This window comes from Emys orbicularis, chromosome 20 (assembly GCF_028017835.1).
Source record: "Emys orbicularis isolate rEmyOrb1 chromosome 20, rEmyOrb1.hap1, whole genome shotgun sequence".
NCBI classification, from domain to species: Eukaryota; Metazoa; Chordata; order Testudines; family Emydidae; genus Emys; species Emys orbicularis.
In genome coordinates, this window is record NC_088702.1 from 24,683,153 (window position 1) to 24,701,795 (window position 18,643).

At 55.2% G+C, this 18,643-nt stretch overlaps 2 protein-coding genes across 2 annotated transcripts; both read left to right on the top strand.

The window, feature by feature from the left end:
- Window positions 1–270: 270 nt before the first annotated feature.
- Window positions 271–2,641, top strand: APOE (apolipoprotein E). The gene is made up of 3 exons (XM_065420606.1): window positions 271–313; window positions 1,217–1,367; window positions 2,008–2,641. The coding sequence occupies exons 1-3, from the start codon at window positions 271–273 to the stop codon at window positions 2,639–2,641; spliced, it is 828 nt and encodes a 275-aa protein (XP_065276678.1).
- A 10,414-nt stretch (window positions 2,642–13,055) lies between these two features.
- On the top strand, window positions 13,056–17,518 carry APOC1 (apolipoprotein C1). The gene is made up of 4 exons (XM_065420615.1): window positions 13,056–13,092; window positions 15,026–15,102; window positions 16,140–16,290; window positions 17,294–17,518. The coding sequence occupies exons 2-4, from the start codon at window positions 15,048–15,050 to the stop codon at window positions 17,358–17,360; spliced, it is 273 nt and encodes a 90-aa protein (XP_065276687.1). The 5' UTR covers window positions 13,056–13,092; window positions 15,026–15,047; the 3' UTR covers window positions 17,361–17,518.
- Window positions 17,519–18,643: the final 1,125 nt, after the last annotated feature.

An 18,643-nucleotide genomic window follows, 5' to 3' on the forward strand; every position in this document is an offset into this window, starting at 1 on the left:
CAGCCCAGAGGAGTGGGAGGATGGATGGGGGGCAGCCCAGAGGTGAGGGCTGAGGGGCAGGATTAGGGGTAGAGTGGATGCAGCCCAGCGGGGTAAGGGCTTTCCCAGGGACAGGGGTGGTTGGCCTAGCAGACGGACCTGGCTTCCCACATGCTGTGCACCCTAGCTTGTATCCCCAGTGGGGGACCGATGGGGGGTGTTAGGTCCCACCCTCCCTGCCCCCATTCACCCCAGCCCCTTCCTTCTCTCCCTGCAGGCAAAGCTGCAGCCATGAAGGTTTGGATTGTGCTGCTCGGGGCAACCCTGCTGGCAGGTAAATGGCTCGTTCAGTTAATCTCCCCCACCAGGGCAGGGTTGGAAACTCCCCTTGGGGTGTCGATCAGGAGTAACCCCATTGGAGTCATGGGGACTGGTTCCCCTTTCACGCACCACGGTGTAAATCAGCAGTGTGACCCAGTGGGGAGGGGTCCTGCCTGGGGACTGCTGGTTTCTATCCCCAGCTCTGGGAGGGGAGTGGGGTCTGGTGGGTTAGTGCTGGGAGCCAGGAGTCCTGGGTTCTGTCCCTAGCTCTGCTACTGACTTGCTCATGACCCTGGGTGAGTCACTTAGGCTTTGTCTTCACTGTCAAAAGCAGGTGTGTTTTCCAATGGGGAGAACCAACCCATGTTAGCTGTTACTATCAATTGTTACCATCAGGCAGTAAAGGCCAAGCCAAGACTGTAATTTTGCCATGAGATCAACCAGCAGCAGGGTGCAGCACTGACCTGCCTAGCTACCTCCTGGTAAACAGTCCAGGTGCCTTGTCTCCAACAGGATCGTACAGCAGGCTGGCGATCCCTATTGTGTGTTAGTTATTGCACTGTAAAAACACCACCTCTTGCTGTGAGGACACAGCCCCAACCCTTCCATGGCTTGTGCCTCACATAGCTTGTCTGGTCTCTTTTGACTGGTAAACCCTTTCGGGGAGGGACTGTCTCCTACTGTGTGTTTTGTACAATGCCTGACATAACGAGGCCCCCGATCCCTGTCAGTCTGTGCAGCGCCCGGCATGGCGGGGCCCCCGATCTCAGTCAGTCTGTGCAGGGCCAGCCAGGGATACGAGGCTGGGTTAGATGGACACCGGGTCTGACCCCCCCATGTGGCTCCAGGGCCACAATGGCCTGGGTTACACAGGAGGTCAGACTCGCCTCTTGACCTGCAAACTCTGCCCCTCCAGGCTGCCAGGCCAACCCGCTCGTCCAGGATGAGCCCAAGACTAAGTGGGAAGAGGCCGTGAGCGTCTTCTGGAACTACCTTTCCAAGGTGGGACACGCCGCGGACAATGTGACCGCCCAGATCAAGAGCTCCCAGCTCAGCAAGGAACTGGAGTGAGTGACCCTGCGGCTCAGCGTCAGTGGGTGAAGATGGGTGGGGCAAGGACACAAAGCAGCAGGGGCCTGTGTCCCCCTGGAGAGGATGATCTCTCTGCTGGGGAAATGCCGGGCTTTGGCTAAGTGCCGGGTGCCAGGCTGTGCTGAGAAGCACCATGTTTGGCTGGTGCACGCCACCCCTGTGGGTGTTACTGCCGCTTTGCCGTAATGGCAGGTTGGGAGCATTCCTAGAGGAGCATATGGGGGGATGCCCAGCCAAGGGCCACAACATGGGGCACAGAGGGGGTGATGTGGGGATCCTTGGGGAGCCCTCAGTGCCCTGAAGGAGAGCGGGGTTTGGATGGGTATCACCATAGCCCTGCATAGGTTCATAGAATCCTAGAATATCAGGGTTGGAAGGGACCTCAGGAGGTCATCTAGTCCAACCCCCTGCTCAAAGCAGGACCAATCCCCAGACAGATTTTTAACCCAGTTCCCTAAATGGCCCCCTCAAGGATTGAACTCACAACCCTGGGTTTAGCAGGCCAATGCTCAAACCACTGAGCTATCCCTCCCCCCATCACAGATACCATGGCCGGGGTGGTGGGGGGGGTGCAAGCCAAGACGCCCCGGCTCTGACTCCCCGGTCCCTCCCCAGCGGGCTGATCACCGACACCATGGCTGAAGTGGAGGTGTACAGAGAAGAGCTGCGGACTCGGTTCGGCCCCTATGCCCAGGAGGCCCAGCAGCGCCTGGGCAGCGAGGTAGCGGCGCTGACGGGGAAGCTGCGGGCCGACATGGAGGAGGCCAAGGGCCGGGTGGTGCAGTACACGGGCGACGTGCGCTTGATGTTCAACCAGAACCTGGAGGAGGTGCAGGCCCGAGTTGGCATGTACCTGCGCAAGCTACGCAAGCGCCTGGGCAAAGACACTGAGGAGCTGCGCCGCAAGATGGCCGCCTATGCCGGTGAGGTGCAGGCCCACACTGACCAGCAGGTGGATGCTGTGCGCCAGGGCCTGCAGCCACTAATCGACAGCATCCGTGACAAGGGACAGCAGCGTCTGGAAGCCCTGAGCCAGGCCATGGGTGAGCAGAGCCAGAAGGTGCGCGAGAGCCTGGGCACCCGGGCCCAGGAGCTGCATGGGCACCTGCAGGAGAAGGCTGAGGAGGTGCAGAGCTCCCTAGACCAGGCTGCTGAGCAGGTCCGCCAGTGGTTTGCACCCTTCCTGCAGGATGTCCGTGCCCAGTTACAGGTCCTGGTGGAGAAGCTGCAAGGGAAACTCCAGCTGTAACAGCCCCTGCTCACCCCACACTGTGGCCCCCTGACAGCCCAGAGCCCTGGCAATCCAGGGGCCTGCATTCCCAGGTCTCCCACAGTACAGCCCTGCCCACTGACACCAAGCTAGCCACGGAGGTCTGTGACTCCTGGAGCGAACAGGTATGAGTCACTTCACCTGCTAAGCCCGCTCCAGACCTCCCGCAGGGGCCCAGATCTTCCTTGTCCCTGTGCATGAGCCCCAGTGTATAGACATTGCCACTCTGATCCTGCGCTCACACTTGGGACTGGTGGAAATGATGCCCATGAATCTGGCCCTGAACTGCTTTTGTGCACGCCCATGAGACATGAGAGGGGATAACCTCCGCCCATCCCATTCTCCCCTCTCTAACCACAGCTGAACGTGATGCCCCTATCCCATCCCTGTGGTTAGATCTCCTGTGTTCACCAGTGCTTTCACCTGAAACTAAATAAATTCCTGCTTTGGGCACAAGGTACCAGGGGCCTTTTCTTCTTTATGACCTAAATTTATGAGACACACACATTCAGATCCCCAGCTGCTGTAAATCAGCCGTAGCTCCACTGAAGTCAATGGGGCCAGATCCTGGCCAACTGGCATCGTTCCCTGGGCCACAGGTGCAAGAAGTCCTCCCATTGCTATCCCATATTGCACTGCTCCATTCAGAATTGACTGATCTGGTCCCCTTGCTGCCGTCCACTGTCTAGGCTGGCATATGGATGTGAGCACGGCAGCAGGAGAGTAGAGAGGTTATTTTACCTCTGTATTTGGCACAGGTATGATCACTGCTGGAATCCTGGGTGCAGTTCTGGGGCCCATAATGCAAGAAGGATACTGATAAACTGGGGAGGGTTCAGAGAAGAGCCATGAGAATGATTAAAGAATTAGCAAACCTGCCTTGTAGTGACAGACTCAGAGAGCTCAAGCTATTTAGCATAACAAACAGAAGGTTAAGGAGTGACTTGATCCCGGTCTCACACTCCAGTGGCTGGAAGTTGAAGCTAGATAACTTCAGACTGGAAATAAGGCTCAGATTTTTACTGCTGACAGTAATAAACCCCTGGAACAATTTGCCAAGGGTCGTGGTGGATTCTCCATCACTGGCAATTTTTAAACCAAGATGTTTTTCTAATAGCTCTCCTCTAGGAATCACTGTGGGGCAGGTCTCTGGCCTGGGCTATACAGGGGGTCAGACTAGATGAGCAGAATGGTCCCATCTGGCCTTAGAATCTATGAATCCGCTGTAAACCTGGTATTGGTTCAACTAATCTGAGGTGTTCAGCAGATACTGGTGCCGCAGCAGGGTGTGGCCAAGCCCCCAGCCTACCTGCCAACACTCACTGCTGCTTTCCCCGAATCCCCTCTCCCACCAGTGTGCGGGATCCCAGCAGATGCTCCCAACCCCCAGACACAGACACGGCCCTTAGCTTGGGGCCCTCTGGGTTCTGACTTGCCCCAGATGCTTATCTTCCAGCACCTTCAGTGGGAAATGCTGCTAACCAGCCCCACCCCGATCCCTCCCTAAACGCCCACAACCAAGTCTGTTGGGTAAGGTCTCTCACCATTGGCTCCGGGGGAGTTACATCAGCAGGAAATTTGGCCCATTGTGTTTCAAAGGACTTCCCCAGCTCTGCTCCAGCACCACTGGAGAACATGCACCCCGTATCCCCATAGCAGCAGGTGTGTCTGCTCCATGGATGGTTTCTTTGGGGTGTCGGGTGGAAGTTAAAAAGGTTCCTTCTCCCTTCACCGTAATAGCAAACAAACAAGCTGTTTTTGTGAAGCCAGAGGCCCAGAGAACGAGCACATGTAAGTTATAAACATCCCACGCTGTGCCCTGGAACACAGCTGTCTGTGGGCCTCTCAATCCAAGCTGTGACTGTTCAACACACATTTATATTGGCTTCATCACAACCACAACTTTTCTAAGCACCGGGGAAACTTCCTCTGGCAAAACAAAGTTCCGCTCCTGCCTCAGCATTTCAGCCCACACTTTCCAGGAGAGCAGCGGCCTTTATTAGCCTTGTTATTCCAGCTAAACTCATGTCATTTGGGATGCAAATGTGAGCCGGTGGGGTGCCGAGTGCCTTTGACAATCTGGCCCTGATTCAGGAATTCCTTTCTGCCTCCAATTTCATCTGTACTGTTAAACAGCCCCACACCCCACCCCACAGGCAGCTCAGCTCAGGGCAAGGGGACCCTATATAAACAGCCCCATATGCCCTGCCCCGCCCCACAGGCAGCTCAGCTCAGGGCAAGGGGACCCTATATAAACAGCCCCATATGCCCTGCCCCGCCCCACAGGCAGCTCAGCTCAGGGCAAGGGGACCCTGTATAAAGAGCCAATGCGAGAAGCCTAGGTAACAAAATGGAGGAATTGGAGCTCCTGGTCTGAGAAATGAGACCGAATATCGTAGGAATAACCGAAAGGTGGTGGAACGGTAGTCATGACTGGAGTACAGGTATGGAAGGGTATGTGCTGCTTAGGAACGACCGGAACAAAGGTAAAGGTGGGGGAGTAGCATTGTATGTCAATAATGAGGTAAACTGTAAAGAAATAATAAGTGATGGAATGGATAAGACGGAGTCTGTCTGGGCAATACTCACATTGGGTAAAAAAAACTACTAGAGCCTCCCCTGGGATAGTGCTTGGGGTGTGCTATAGACCGCCGGGATCTAGCCTGGATATGGACAGGGAACTCTTTAATGTTTTTAGGGAAGTAAATACTAATAGGAACTGTGTAATCATGGGAGACTTTAACTTCCCGGATATAGATTGGGGAACAAATGCTAGTAACAATAATAGGGCTCAGATTTTCCTAGACGTGCTAGCTGATGAATTCCTTCATCAAGTAGTTGCTGAACCGACGAGGGGGGATGCCATTTTAGATTTGGTTTTGGTGAGTAGTGAGGACCTCGTTGTAAGGGACAACCTTGGCTCGAGTGATCATGAGCTAATTCGGTTTAAACTAAATGGAAGGATTAACATTATTAAAGCGGAGACTAAGGTTTACGATTTCAAAAGGGCTAACTTTAATAAATTAAGGCGACTAGTTAGGGAAGTAGATTGGACTAACATATTTATGAATCTAAAGGCGGAAGGCGCCTGGGATTATTTCAAGTTGAAGTTGCAGGAGCTGTCGGAGGCCTGTATCCCGAGAAAGGGAAAACGGATCGTAGGCAGGAGATTTAGACCGAGCTGGATGAACGAGCGTCTCAGACGGGTGATTAAGAAAAAGCAGAAAGCGTACAAAGAGTGGAAGAGGGGAGGGATCAGCAAAGAAACCTACCTTATTGACGTCAGAGCATGTAGAGATGGAGTGAGAAAGGCCAAAAGCCGTGTAGAGTTGGACCTTGCGAGGGGAATTAAAACCAATAGTAAGAGGTTTTATAGCCATATAAATAGGAAGAAAACAAAGAAAGAGGAAGTGGGACCGCTGAAGACTGTAGATGGAGTGGAGATTAAGGATAATCTAGGCATGGCACAATGTCTAAACGAATATTTTGCATCGGTCTTTAATGAGGCTAATGAAGGGTTTAGGAATAGAGACAGCGTGACAGAGGGGAATAAAGGAGGGGGGGTTGACATTACAGTACCCGAGGTAGAAGCCAAACTCGAACAGCTGAACGGGACTAAATCGGGCGGACCGGATGATCTTCATCCGAGAATATTAAAGGAACTGGCGAGAGAAATTGCAAGCCCATTAGCGATAATTTTTAATGAATCTGTAAACTCGGGGGTGGTACCGTTGGACTGGAGAATAGCTAATGTGGTTCCTATTTTCAAGAAGGGGAAAAAAAGTGACCCGGGTAACTACAGGCCTGTTAGTTTAACATCTGTAATAGGCAAGGTCTTGGAAAAATTTTTGAAGGAGAAAGTGATTAAGGACCTTGAGGTCAATGGCAATTGGGACAAATTACAACATGGTTTTACGAAAGGCAGATCGTGCCAAACCAACCTGATCTCCTTCTTTGAGAAAGTAACAGATTTTTTAGATAAAGGAAATGCGGTGGATCTAATATACCTTGATTTCAGTAAAGCGTTTGATACGGTACCGCATGAGGAATTATTGGTTAAATTGGAAAAGATGGGGATCGATATGAAAATCCAGGGGTGGATAAATAACTGGTTAAAGGGGAGACTGCAGCGGGTCGTACTGAAAGGTGAACTGTCAGGTTGGAGGGAGGTGACCAGTGGAGTACCTCAAGGTTCGGTTTTGGGTCCGATTTTATTTAATCTATTTATTACTGACCTCGGAACCGAATGTAGAAGTGGGCTGATAAAGTTTGCGGATGACACAAAGTTGGGAGGTATTGCCAATTCGGAGAAGGATCGGGATATCCTGCAGGGAGACTTGGATGACCTGGTAAACTGGAGTAATAGTAATAGGATGAAATTTAATAGTGAGAAGTGTAAGGTGATGCATTTAGGGATGACTAACAAGAATTTTAGTTATAAGCTAGGGACGCATCGGTTGGAAGTAACGGAGGAGGAGAAGGACCTCAGAGTCCTGGTTGATCACAGGATGACTATGAGTCGGCAATGCGACGTGGCCGTGAAAAAAGCTAATGCGGTCTTGGGATGCATTAGGCGAGGTATTTCTAGTAGGGATAAGGAGGTGCTGCTTCCGTTATACAAGGCGCTGGTGAGACCTCATTTGGAGTACTGTGTGCAGTTCTGGTCTCCCATGTTTAAGAAGGATGAACTCAAACTGGAACGGGTACAGAGAAGGGCTACTAGGATGATCTGAGGAATGGAAAACCTGTCGTATGAAAGGAGACTCGAGGAGCTCGGTTTGTTTACCCTAACCAAAAGGAGGCTGAGGGGGGATATGATTGCTCTCTTTAAATATATCAGAGGGATAAATACCAGGGAGGGAGAGGAATTATTTCAGCTTAGTACTAATGTGGACACGAGAACAAATGGATATAAACTGGCCGTCGGGAAGTTTAGGCTTGAAATTAGACGACGGTTTCTAACCGTCAGAGGGGTGAAGTTCTGGAATAGCCTTCCGAGGGAAACGGTGGGGGCGAAAGACCTCTCTGGCTTTAAGATTAAGCTTGATAAGTTTATGGAGGGGATGGTTTGATGGGATAATGTGATTTTAGTCAATAAGTCAATAACGTGCCATCGCTGGTCATTAGTATCAATGGTCAATGTGGGTCTGGCTGGAGAATCTTGCCCGCATGCTCGGGGTTCTGCTGATCGCCATATTTGGGGTCGGGAAGGAATTTTCCTCCAGGGTAGATTGGCAGAGGCCCTGGAGGTTTTTCGCCTTCCTCCGCAGCATGGGGCAGGGGTCGCTTGCTGGAGGATTCTCTGCGACTTAAAGTCTTTAAATCATGATTTGGGGACTTCAACAGCTGAGTCATGGGAGAGAATTATTCAAGGAGTGGGTGGGTCAGATTTTGTGGCCTGCATCATGCGGGAGGTCAGACTAGATGATCATAATGGTCCCTTCTGACCTTAAAGTCTATGAGTCTATGAACCCCCCATGCCCCACCCCAGAGGCAGCTGAATTTTAGTGACAGAAAAGGGGACACTGGATAAACAACCCCCATGCCCTAGGCTTCATCTCAGTGCTGGGGTAGGGGGTCCCTGTGTAAACAGACCCTCTCATTTCTGGGCTCCACATACAAGTTGGAGGTGAAATGTCTCTTGATTCTGGCGTGACCACCCAACCCCCATCATAGGTTGTGCCAGGCAGCTGTGGCTCCATGCAGACAGCAGCCTGCTCAATGGAGCAGGGTACAACCCCACCCATACCTTTCCTGCCCTCCGTGCCCTCCCTCGGGCATAATTTGCCATTGCCCTGCACCATCCACAGTCACTCACACCACTGGCAATTGCTGCTGGTCTTACCTGCTGGTGCTTTGCACTTACTGTGCCCTGGCAGAGAAGCCTGGACAGAAGTGACACCTTCAGAAGAGGTTTCAGAGGGGTAGCCGTGTTAGTCTGTATCAGTAAACTCACAAGGACGCCTCGTTGGTCTTACCTTCAGGACAGGGGCTAGCTAGGCAGCATACGTCTTAGTTTACACTAGTGAAAAGAGGATGCACTTCCTTTTTCTGGTGTGAGCAACTACACAGTGGGGCAGGGAGCTGGGGAGCTGGGCACAGGCTGTTTTATCTTCCCCTGTTCTCAGCAGCTGCAAAGCCACCTTGCAAACAGCTAATTCTCAGTGGCTGATATTGCTAAGGCAGAGGCATCACCAGGGGCCGCTGTCACACACACACGCTTCCAAGTGCTGAGGGTCGGAGCAAGTTTTGACTCTTGGGAAGATATGCCGTGTGGCTGTTAGTTTGGGACTATGCAAAGTTCTGCCTAGAGGCAGCTTTGGGAGCCAGGGAGCTGTGCAAGGCAGAGTGGTGCCAGGGGAACTGGTGGTGATTTCTGGGAGAAGGGCTTTCCTGACGTATTGTTTGCTCACCACTGTTCCAGGACTAGGTGTTGGTGGGTAAATAAAGCTGGTTCAACTTAAACTATATCCAGGTTCCATGTCACAGCTTTCTGGCCACTAATAATCTGACATGCAGGGCCTGGGACACCTGCTGCCACTGTCTGGAAGTGATGCAACATCCTGGGCTCAGGGCCGGGGGAACTGGGTGAAAGAATGTGGCCTGTTTTAGACTGGATAGAATGGTCCCGTCTGGGCTTAAGCTCAGGCTCTGTGAGTGTAATGCCGACAGACCCTGGTTGTCGGCGGGCAGGATCGAACCTGGGACCTCAGTGCATGAGCCTCTACAGCATGAGCTAAAAGCCACCTGGCTGTTAGCTAAGGCTGTAGAGCAGACTCATTTTCTCTCTCTCTCTCTCAGTGGTCTCAGTGCCACTAGGTGGGACACAACACCACACCCAAGAGGTGTGTGGGTTACATGAGCACCCAGCCTCTGCTGCAGCACAGGGCTATGGGTTTTCTTAGGAACACCAGGCGCTGGGACCCATCTGGGGCATTTCTAGGCCAAGCCTTTGGAAAGTGCTGGTGCCATCTGACTTTGTTTTGCAACCAGCACTGGGGTTTGGCTTGTGAATGACTCAGCCACGGCCTGAACTTTCACAATCCGAAACCTCAAGCTGAAAAAAGAAAACGCCAGGGAGGGGAGGACGGAATTGGGTTTCTCAGCAAAAACAAAGCATTTCTCAATGCGGGCTGCTTATACGAAAATAAGGAGCTGGCGATACAGACCCTGCCAGGAGGGGTTACTAGCGGGCACAGCTCAAGCAGCCTGGAGAAGAGTGTGTGGGACTGCAGGGGGATGAACCGAGCTTCAGAGCAGTGAATGCAAATAACCTCCAGCTCTAGCTGGGCTCTTCCCAGCCAGGTCCCACAGGGACCCCTTTGTGTTGCCGTCAGCCTGGGGAGCCCAACTGGGGCTGCGCCCACCCCAGTGGAGTTAGGCAGAGACAGTGATGGAGCTGGCATCTCCAGGGGTGGGGAACTGGCCAGTGGGGGAAGGACTTGGGCTCAGCATGGGTGCACGTGTGCACCTTTCCCTGGTCACAGGAATTTGCCCTGGTGCCGAGGGGCTGAACAGTGCAAATGCCTGAGGGGGGAGGAAGGGGGAGGGGGAGGCAGCTGCAGAGGAGACAAAGAAGAGATTCCTTAGGGAAAGGCTGTTGGGAAACAAAGTCCTAACACTGGGTGGGGAGAGATTCGGGGGGGGGGGGTTGGTCCTAGGGTTGCCAGTTTTGGTTGGACGAATCTCTCCAGATTTCCTCATGTCACAATCTTTAATTAAAGATTAACCTTTAATTCCTGGAGCCTACAGGACAATTCCTGGAAGGTTGGCAACCATAGGGGGGTCCCCTGCCAGGGAGGAGGGCCAGGGCTCTGTGAGCTGGGGGAGGGGGGAAATGCCCTCCTGGGGGAAGAGCTGGGAGCCCCAGATCTGGGGGGGGAGGGTCTGTGAGCTGGGGGGGATCCCCTCCTGGGGGAAGGGCTGGGAGCCCCAGATCCGGGGGGGCTGGGAGCACAGGGAATCACTTGCCTGGGGGGAGTGCAGGAGACCCATCACTCTGGCTTTGCTAGGCCAGCCTGTGGGAGAGTACTAGGCCCCTGACGATGGAGTTTTCCAGCAGCACCTCCAACCAAACCACCTCCACTCCTAAACCAGGTTGCCCAGGGCAGACACAGGCCAAACCAGCAGGAGCCTGGCTCAGTTCACATGGCTCCCGGCAGGCACTGGACGCTCTTGGTGCAACGCTGGCCAAATGGGTCTAGGCCTTTCCTCAAAGGCTCCAGGAAGCCTCCAAGTCCACAGGCCTTGGATCAGAGACAGCATCTGCAGGTGGGGCCGGCTGGGTCAGTCACTGCCTGGCCCTCCGCCCCTGAGGGTGGGTGGGTAAGACTAGAGGGGATGTCCCTGTAGGTGGGCGTCGACTGTCGGTGATAATAACAGCCCCCACCCCAGGGCATGCATGGATTGTAGGGGATGAGCCCCCCACTCCGGAATAGACTGTAGGGGACCATCCCAGCCCCTGCCCCCTGGAGCCCCTTTCCCTCCCCTCCACTGCACTTTTTCTCTTATCCTGGCCTGACTGACTTTCTTTAACCTCCCCCCTGTGTCCGTCTGTCTGTCTCCGTCTCTCTCGGCAGAATTGGCATCAGTTTCACTGAAGCTGTGGTTTTCAGTAGGTTTGTTTAAGGTAATAAAAATATGGATTAAGCTGAACTGAAATGACTCCTGAGCTTGCAGCATTTGGTGTGTTTTCTTACATCTCCAGCTCCTGGAGTCCTGTGATGTATGGGAGACGCTTGGCTTTAATTTAAACAAATCCAGTACATTTCTGGGCCCCTGGCTTTGGAGAAAAACTGGAACATACTACCACTACAGGCTCAGACACCAGAGGGCAAAGCAGGAGGCAGCGCTGGGGGAGGGGGGACTTGTGGGGGCTATAGCCACCCAAAACTTGCCTTAGCCCCCCATACCCACCCATAGCAGCTGCCGCTCTCCAGCCGCCCAGCTCTGAAGGCAGAGCAGCGAGAGCAGGGGTTGCTGACTGGGCACCCAGTTCCAGCAGCAGCAGAGAAGTAAGCCCGAGTGGTGGGCTGAGGTGCCCGAGAGCAGCCCCCGGCCTGTGTCCCCACCCACCAGGGTGCGCTATCCAGGGCAGGAGGGTCCGGGCTCCCCACAGAAGCCCGGACTGACCCGCTCCGGCCCAGGTGCCTGGGCCCCTCCCGCTGCGGTCGCTGCTCCCCAGGGCTCTGCCGGCCCCGAAGCCGGGTCCCTCTGCCTGGGCAGCTCTTACTGGTTGTGAGCAGCACCCTGGCCTCTGAGCTGGCCGGGGCCAGGGCCACGGGGAGGGATGGGGCCTCATGGCAAGGAGGGGCACAGCTCCCCTAGTTTTGTCTGGCCCATCTCAGCCCTCCCTCCCCCCCCCCCCAGGATGAGGCTGGTGCTGCCCGTGGGGCAAAGGCACAATATTATCATTATTGTTATTACCACAGAGCGTAGGCACCCTAGTGCCCCGTTGCGTTAGGTGCTGCAGACAGCGCAAAGAGCTGGTCCCTGCCCCATGGAGTTTACAGTCCAAGTATCGGAGCAGAGGCACCGCCGGGGGGGGGGGGGGGGGCGCAAGGGAACGCAGAGACAGGAACGGAGCAGAGCCCAGCAGATAAGGCTTTACAGCTTCATGGCTTTTCAGCTGAGCTCCTGTTTCTTCGGGGTCTGGCGCATGCGATTGGCCTGGGGGGGCACTGGCATACTACCTGGCACCAGTGTAAGCCCCCCCACCCCAGCTAAATGGGCGCTTCTGGGGGGTACTAACAGGGAGTCCCAGCTGACACACTGGGTGTGACCCCCACCCTGCTGCACCTGGGGGGGTAGCTGGGTCTGCGCCCCAAACTAGGCCCTGGAGGGGCACACTGGCCCTTCCCTGCTCCATGCTGTGTCTGTTTGCTTGACCCCCCCCACCCCCCGCCTTCCCGGCTTCACTCTGCCCCTGCTCCCTGCCCCTCACCTCCCCTGCCTTTTCTCCCCATCCCCTTCCCTTTTCTTCTCATTTAGCTGATCTCCTCCTACTAAACCCAGCCAAGACTAGACACCATAAACACGCCGTTTGCGGCCAGTGCATTGGTCATGGGACTGGGGTGTTCTACCCCCTTCCCACGCCCTGTGGCTGTCTGGCACGGCCTGTCCCCCATGCTGTTTGTGCAGCGCCCGGCACCCCCCTGGTCTTGGGGGTCCTTAGGCATGGCCATGGGGCCCTTGATTTGTAATAACAGCTCTTCCCCCACCCCAGGCTGCTCCCCAGCTGGGATTTCATTTCCCCATGGCACAGACTAGTAATTAAGAGGCCTTGGAAGAGCAGGGAGGGAGGGACGGGAGGGGTCAGGTTTCCCCCCCACCAAGCAGAGGGGGCGGATGACGGAGGCAGGATGGTTTATAGGGAGCTGGAGCTCGGGAAGCTGCATCCCAGCTGCGGAGATTGCTTAATTCCAGCTGCAGTGAGTGGGGCTGGGGTGGCGTGTGGAGGCAGTGGGACTGGAGCGGTGCGCAAAGAGGGGAATGGGGGCTCGTTGGCCAGGATGGGGGACCTGGTGGGGAGAGGCAGGGGCTCGGTGGGGTGGAGACTGGGAGGGGAATCTGGGGGACCTGGTGGGGAGAGGCAGGGGCTCGGTGGGGTGGAGACTGGGAGGGGAATCTGGGGGGCCTGGTGGGGAGAGGCAGGGGCTCGGTGGGGTGGAGACTGGGAGGGGAATCTGGGGGACCTGGTGGGGAGAGGCCGGGGCTCGGTGGGGTGGAGACTGGGAGGGGAATCTGGGGGGCCTGGTGGGGAGGGCAGGGGGCTCGGTGGGGTGAGGAGGGGAAGAGGGGCCTGGGGGATACATTTGAGCAGATTGCAGGCTTGGGGCTGAAACTCCCTGAGTGGGAGAACCCACTGCCCTCTGGGGAGGAAGTGGGGTCTGTGTAGAGGGGAGGCTGTGTGTGTGTGTGGGGGGGGGCTGGCCATGTGGGGGGGGCACTGCAGAATCAGAGAAGGAGTGGGGCCTGTGGGGGGGAGGCAGTGGGGTCCATGTGGGGCTGGGGGGGTGTCTGTGCGGGGGGAATGGACCAGGAGTACTGGAACAATTTTTATACTGGGGGTGCTGAGAGCCGTTGAACCAAACTGCAAACACTGGATATAATGGAAACCACTTCAAGCCAGGGGGTGCAGCAGCTCCCCTAGTTCTAGCACCTATGGGGGGGGGGGTACTGCAGGATCAGGGGAGGAAGTGGGGTCTGTGTAGAGGGGAGGCAGTGGGATCCATGTGGGGCTGGGGGGGGGGGTGTCCATGCGGGGGAGGGGGCACTGCAGGATCAGGGGAGGAAGTGGAGTATTGGGTGGGGAGTCAGTGGGGTCCATGTGGGGCTGGGGGGGGGGGTCTATGTGGGGGGGGTACTGCAGGATCAGGGGAGGAAGTGAAGTATTGGGTGTGGAGTCAGTGGGGTCCATGTGGGGTGGGGGGGTGTCCATGTGTGTGGGGGCACTGTAGGATCAGGGGAGGAAGTGGGGTCTGTGTAGAGCGGAGGCAGTGGGGTCCATGTGGGGCTGGGGGGGTGTCCATGCGGGGGGGGGGCACTGCAGGATCAGGGGAGGAAGTGGGGTCTGTGTAGAGGGGAGTCAGTGGGGTCCATGTGGGGCTGGGAGGGTGTCCATGCGGGGGGGGGGGGGCACTGTAGGATAAGGGGAGGAAGTGGAGTATTGGGGGGGAATCAGTGGGGTCCATGTGGGGCTGGGGGGGTGTCCATGCGGGGGGGGCACTGTAGGATCAGGGGAGGAAGTGGGGTCTGTGTAGAGTGGAGGCAGTGGGGTCCATGTGGGGCTGGGGGGGTGTCCATGCAGGGGGGGGCACTGCAGGATCAGGGGAGGAAGTGGGGTCTGTGTAGAGGGGAGGCAGTAGGATCCATGTGGGGCTGGGGGGGTGTCCATGCGGGGGGGGAGACTGCAGGATCAGGGGAGGAAGTGGAGTATTGGGGGGGAATCAGTGGGGTCCATGTGGGGCTGGGGGGGTGTCCATGCGGGGGGGGGGCACTGCAGGATCAGGGGAGGAAGTGGGGTCTGTGTAGAGGGGAGGCAGTGGGGTCCATGTGGGGCTGGGGGGGTGTCCATGTGGGGGGGGGGTACTGCAGGATCAGGGGAGGAAGTGGGGTCTGTGTAGAGGGGAGGCAGTGGGATCCATGTGGGGCTGTGGGGGTGTCCATGCGGGGGACGACGACTCCAGGATCAGGGGAGGAAGTGGAGTATTGGGGGGGAGTCAGTGGGGTCCACGTGGGGCTGGGTGGGTGTCTTGGCGAGGGCTGTGTAACCCCCAGCCAGAGGCACTGGCTGGGTCCCTTCCCCAGGGTAGGTTGGTGCATTTGGGACCAGTCTCGAGGTCACATCCTCCTCCCTCCCAGGGACACTCCAAGCCCAGTGACCATGCGGCCTGCAGTGTCCATCGCTCTGATCCTCGTGGCTCTGACGGTCCTGGCAGGTAAGAGCCCCGATTCCTCAGGGAAACAGAGCTGGGGGAATGGGGGTCTCAGGGCCTGGGGGAGGAGATTGTGCCTGTGAGAGGGGAGGGAGGGGCCGGGGGAAGGGTGTGGGCCAGGGTGAGAGGGGAGCAGGGAGCATGTCAGACCCGTCTATCCTGTCTCTGCCTCGCCCATGGTGGGCAGGACTGATCTCTGCTGCGTGTTCATGCAGCGCCCGCCACCATGGGACCAACAACTGCCCTAGCAACACCTCAGTAGAGATTATAAATAACTCTGGGGCTCAGGGATGCCTGGGATCTTGTCAGCAATAGCTGGGCTCATTGAAACCGGGGGGGGGCATGCATTTTGCGCCTGCAGTGTGCATGCGCACATGCGTGCAATGTGCCAGGGTGTGCGTGGATGTACAGTGTACTGTGTGTGTGCATGTACACTGTGCCGTGTGTGTGTGTGTGTGTGTGTGTGTTTGTGTGTGTGTGTGTGTGTAAAACCACAAATAGGAGCAGCTCCACATCTGAGGCAAATTACATCTCTGAGCTGCCAGAACCAAACAGTCGCCCTGAGATGTCTGGAAAAAGCGAAAACCTCCACAGGCTGCTACTCAGCAACCGAGCTCCAACCACCCCAGCGTCTGGGTGGAGTCTGGGTGGGCAGGGCTGAGAGAGTGCAATGGGTGGTCTGGCATTTAAAGACGGTCAAGGGTCATTAATCTCAAGTAACACAAAGTCTCACGGGGCTCCAGAACCAGGTACCAGAAGCAGAGAAGCTAACTGTGAAAAGGGCTGAGAATTCCTGTGACAAGCATGTTTCAGAGACTCTGGAGAAACACCTCCAAGGCACAGAATGACGAGATCAGGGCCCATCATGCTGGGCACTAGCTGAGTGTGGACATGCACGTACGCCCCTGGCACATTGCACGCACATGCATACACGGCACATTGTATGTGCACGCACACAAACACACGCCCTTGCACATTGCATGGGTGTGGTGGGTTGAGTTTGGGCAGTAGGCATTCGTCGTTCTCCGTCTCCCTTTCAGACTCTGCTCAGGCTCAACCCACAGAGCCAACCCTGACCAAAAAGTTGGAGAACTTCCAGAACAAGCTGCAGGCCTTTGCTGACAGCATTGCAGATAAAACCAAAGCCGCCTTCCAAGAACTGCATCACAGCGAGTTCAGCGAAAAGACCCGGTGAGTCACAGGGGCCTCGGGGCGGGGGGGCAGGGCTCCTGCAGAAACCAGTGACACTGAGACTGTCACCTGGAGCGAAGCAGGGGCGGGAACTATTCCAGGCTTGGCTGGGAGACTGAGGAAGGTGCTGCTGGAGATGCTCTTCCCAAACACTCAGCTCCAGCCAGTTGTGCAGTGCCATGACCCCCCTGCTCTGGTGTCACAGGACAGATGACATTGTAAATGATGTTGACATTTAAATTAGCATTGCTGAGCATCAGAGTTAACTCCTCAGTGAGATCCCCCGCAGGCTCTCTGCAGACTCAAGCAGATGTCACTGCATTGGTCACGCTTGGGACAGATCCCCCCTCTCGGAGCTGAGGCAGGGACTGGCGCTCACTCTGTGTGTGCAGCACCTGGCACAACAGGAGCACCTGATCTCAGTCAGGCCGGTGCGGTGCTGGCAGGATGGGAGCTTGATCTTGGTCAGGGTCTGTGCAGCGCTTGGTGGCACTATGGGGCCCCATAGCTAGGTCACTACTGAAATATGAATAATGTATCATGTGAAGCAATCCCATGGGAAGTGCTGTGAAATCCTGCTGGCACAGGAAGGCACAGCAGATAAACTAGTATGATTTAGTTCACAGTTGGGACTGAGCTGGCCTCATTATCCTCACAGCTCCCAGGAGAGGCGGCTACACTAGAAAGGAAACACCCATTCCTTAGCCATGTGTCAAAATCACTGTAATTAACTATAATGACCAGGTGGCGGCTGAGATTTCCCAGCATCTACCAGGCTCTGTCCCCAGAGGGATGCTGGCTCTGTTAGCCGCCCCTAGATGGTAGTGTCTCAAATCAGGGCAGCTTTGCGCTGTTCACGAGGGCAAAACTCAGGGCTTCTCCGCCAGCCCCTTTACAAAGCCCCCAGTCATCCCCGTAGTAGCATCTGTGGAGGTGGGGGGTGAGGAGGTGCAGGATCCTAACACACTGGCTGATGTTGCCTCTGCCTCCCCTTGTCTTACAGGAACTGGTTCTCTGAGCAATTCCAGAAGATGAAGGAGAAGTTCAATGAGCAGTTTTCCAGGGACTGATCTGACTGAGAGGGGATTTTTTTCTGCAGAGCTCACAGGCAATTCCTGGGGTACTGCTCCCCTTGAAGAGATCATGCTGGGAGGGGACCCCGGGGTTGGCACCCAAGTTCCTGTTTTCTATTGCTTTTGTTGTAGCCATGAATAAATGCTGATTGCCTTAGTGCTGGGTTTGTATCCAGGGGTTGCTTGGTCGTTCCTGCACAGAACATGCTCATTAGGGAGAGGCCTCAAAATTCTGTCTCAGTCTCACTTTGCTTTTTCCGTCCTGTTATTCTCAGTGCCCCCTCCCGCTTGTCCCATGGATCACCTGAAATCATTCTCTGGTACCTGGTGTTCATGCAGTTCACATGGCCTCTCATGTCAGCTCCCCTGCCCCTTACCTGTCCCTTATCCAAACTGAGCAGGTTTTGCCTTTTCAGTCTCTCCTACCAGCTCAAGCCCCATAATTTCTGTGCCACTGCTCTGAATTCCCTCCAGTTTGTCACCGCTCTGGGCCTGAGACCAGGATTCTAACTGCAGGGCACAGCAGGGGGTTTGGGACCTTTCCTGAACATCCCTGTCACTGTTACAACCTTGTATCTCATGTGCTGCGTATATAGTTCTGGTCTATATAGCATAGATCCATATAGATGTGTGGCCACCGTTCTCCAGCTCTGGTAGCAGAAAGACTGTAGAGGGTGCAAAAAATAGCTACAAAAATTATCCGAATACACAAAACTCTTCCTAGAATAAAAGCCTCACAGGAAGCGACTGAAGGGGACCAATCTGTTTAACTGATTAAAAAGACTAGCAAGGGGTGACTTGATCGAGGTATAAAAGCACATTCACAGAGGCAGCAGGGAGAAAATAGCAGGTACTAAAGGGCTCTTTTATCCAGTAGAGAAAGGCAGAACAAGACCCAGCACCTGGAAGTTAAAGGCAGACACATTTAAATTAGAAACAAGGTGCAAATTTGAACAGTGAAGGTAGTTACCCTTTGGCACAAACTCCCAAGGGAAGTGGTGGATTCTCCATCCCTTGATGGTGCCTTGCTGGAAGATGCTTTAGTCCAATGCGAGTTACTGGGCTCAGCGCAGGGGTAACTGGGGGCAGCTCTCTGGCCTGTGTTATGCAGGAAGTCAGACTAGATGATCTAATGGTCCCTTTGGGCTCAGTATTTATTAATCGAGCCAGAGGGTTATTTTTTTAAAGACTGACATTTAGGCGGAAGTGGCAAGGGGCGAGTGTATTGGGAGTGAGGGTTGGGGTGTACAGTAACTTTTCACTTAACATCGTCCTGGTTA

Bases quoted from the DNA above. Each gene is read 5' to 3' on its own strand.
- APOE (XM_065420606.1), top strand. From the start codon at position 271: ATGAAGGTTTGGATTGTGCTGCTCGGGGCAACCCTGCTGGCAG. The intron at 314-1,216 runs GTAAATGGCTCG...CTGCCCCTCCAG, and splicing joins CGGGGCAACCCTGCTGGCAG to GCTGCCAGGCCAACCCGCTC. The intron at 1,368-2,007 runs GTGAGTGACCCT...GTCCCTCCCCAG, and splicing joins CAGCTCAGCAAGGAACTGGA to CGGGCTGATCACCGACACCA.
- APOC1 (XM_065420615.1), top strand. From the start codon at position 15,048: ATGCGGCCTGCAGTGTCCATCGCTCTGATCCTCGTGGCTCTGACGGTC. The intron at 15,103-16,139 runs GTAAGAGCCCCG...TCTCCCTTTCAG, and splicing joins GGCTCTGACGGTCCTGGCAG to ACTCTGCTCAGGCTCAACCC. The intron at 16,291-17,293 runs GTGAGTCACAGG...CTTGTCTTACAG, and splicing joins GAGTTCAGCGAAAAGACCCG to GAACTGGTTCTCTGAGCAAT.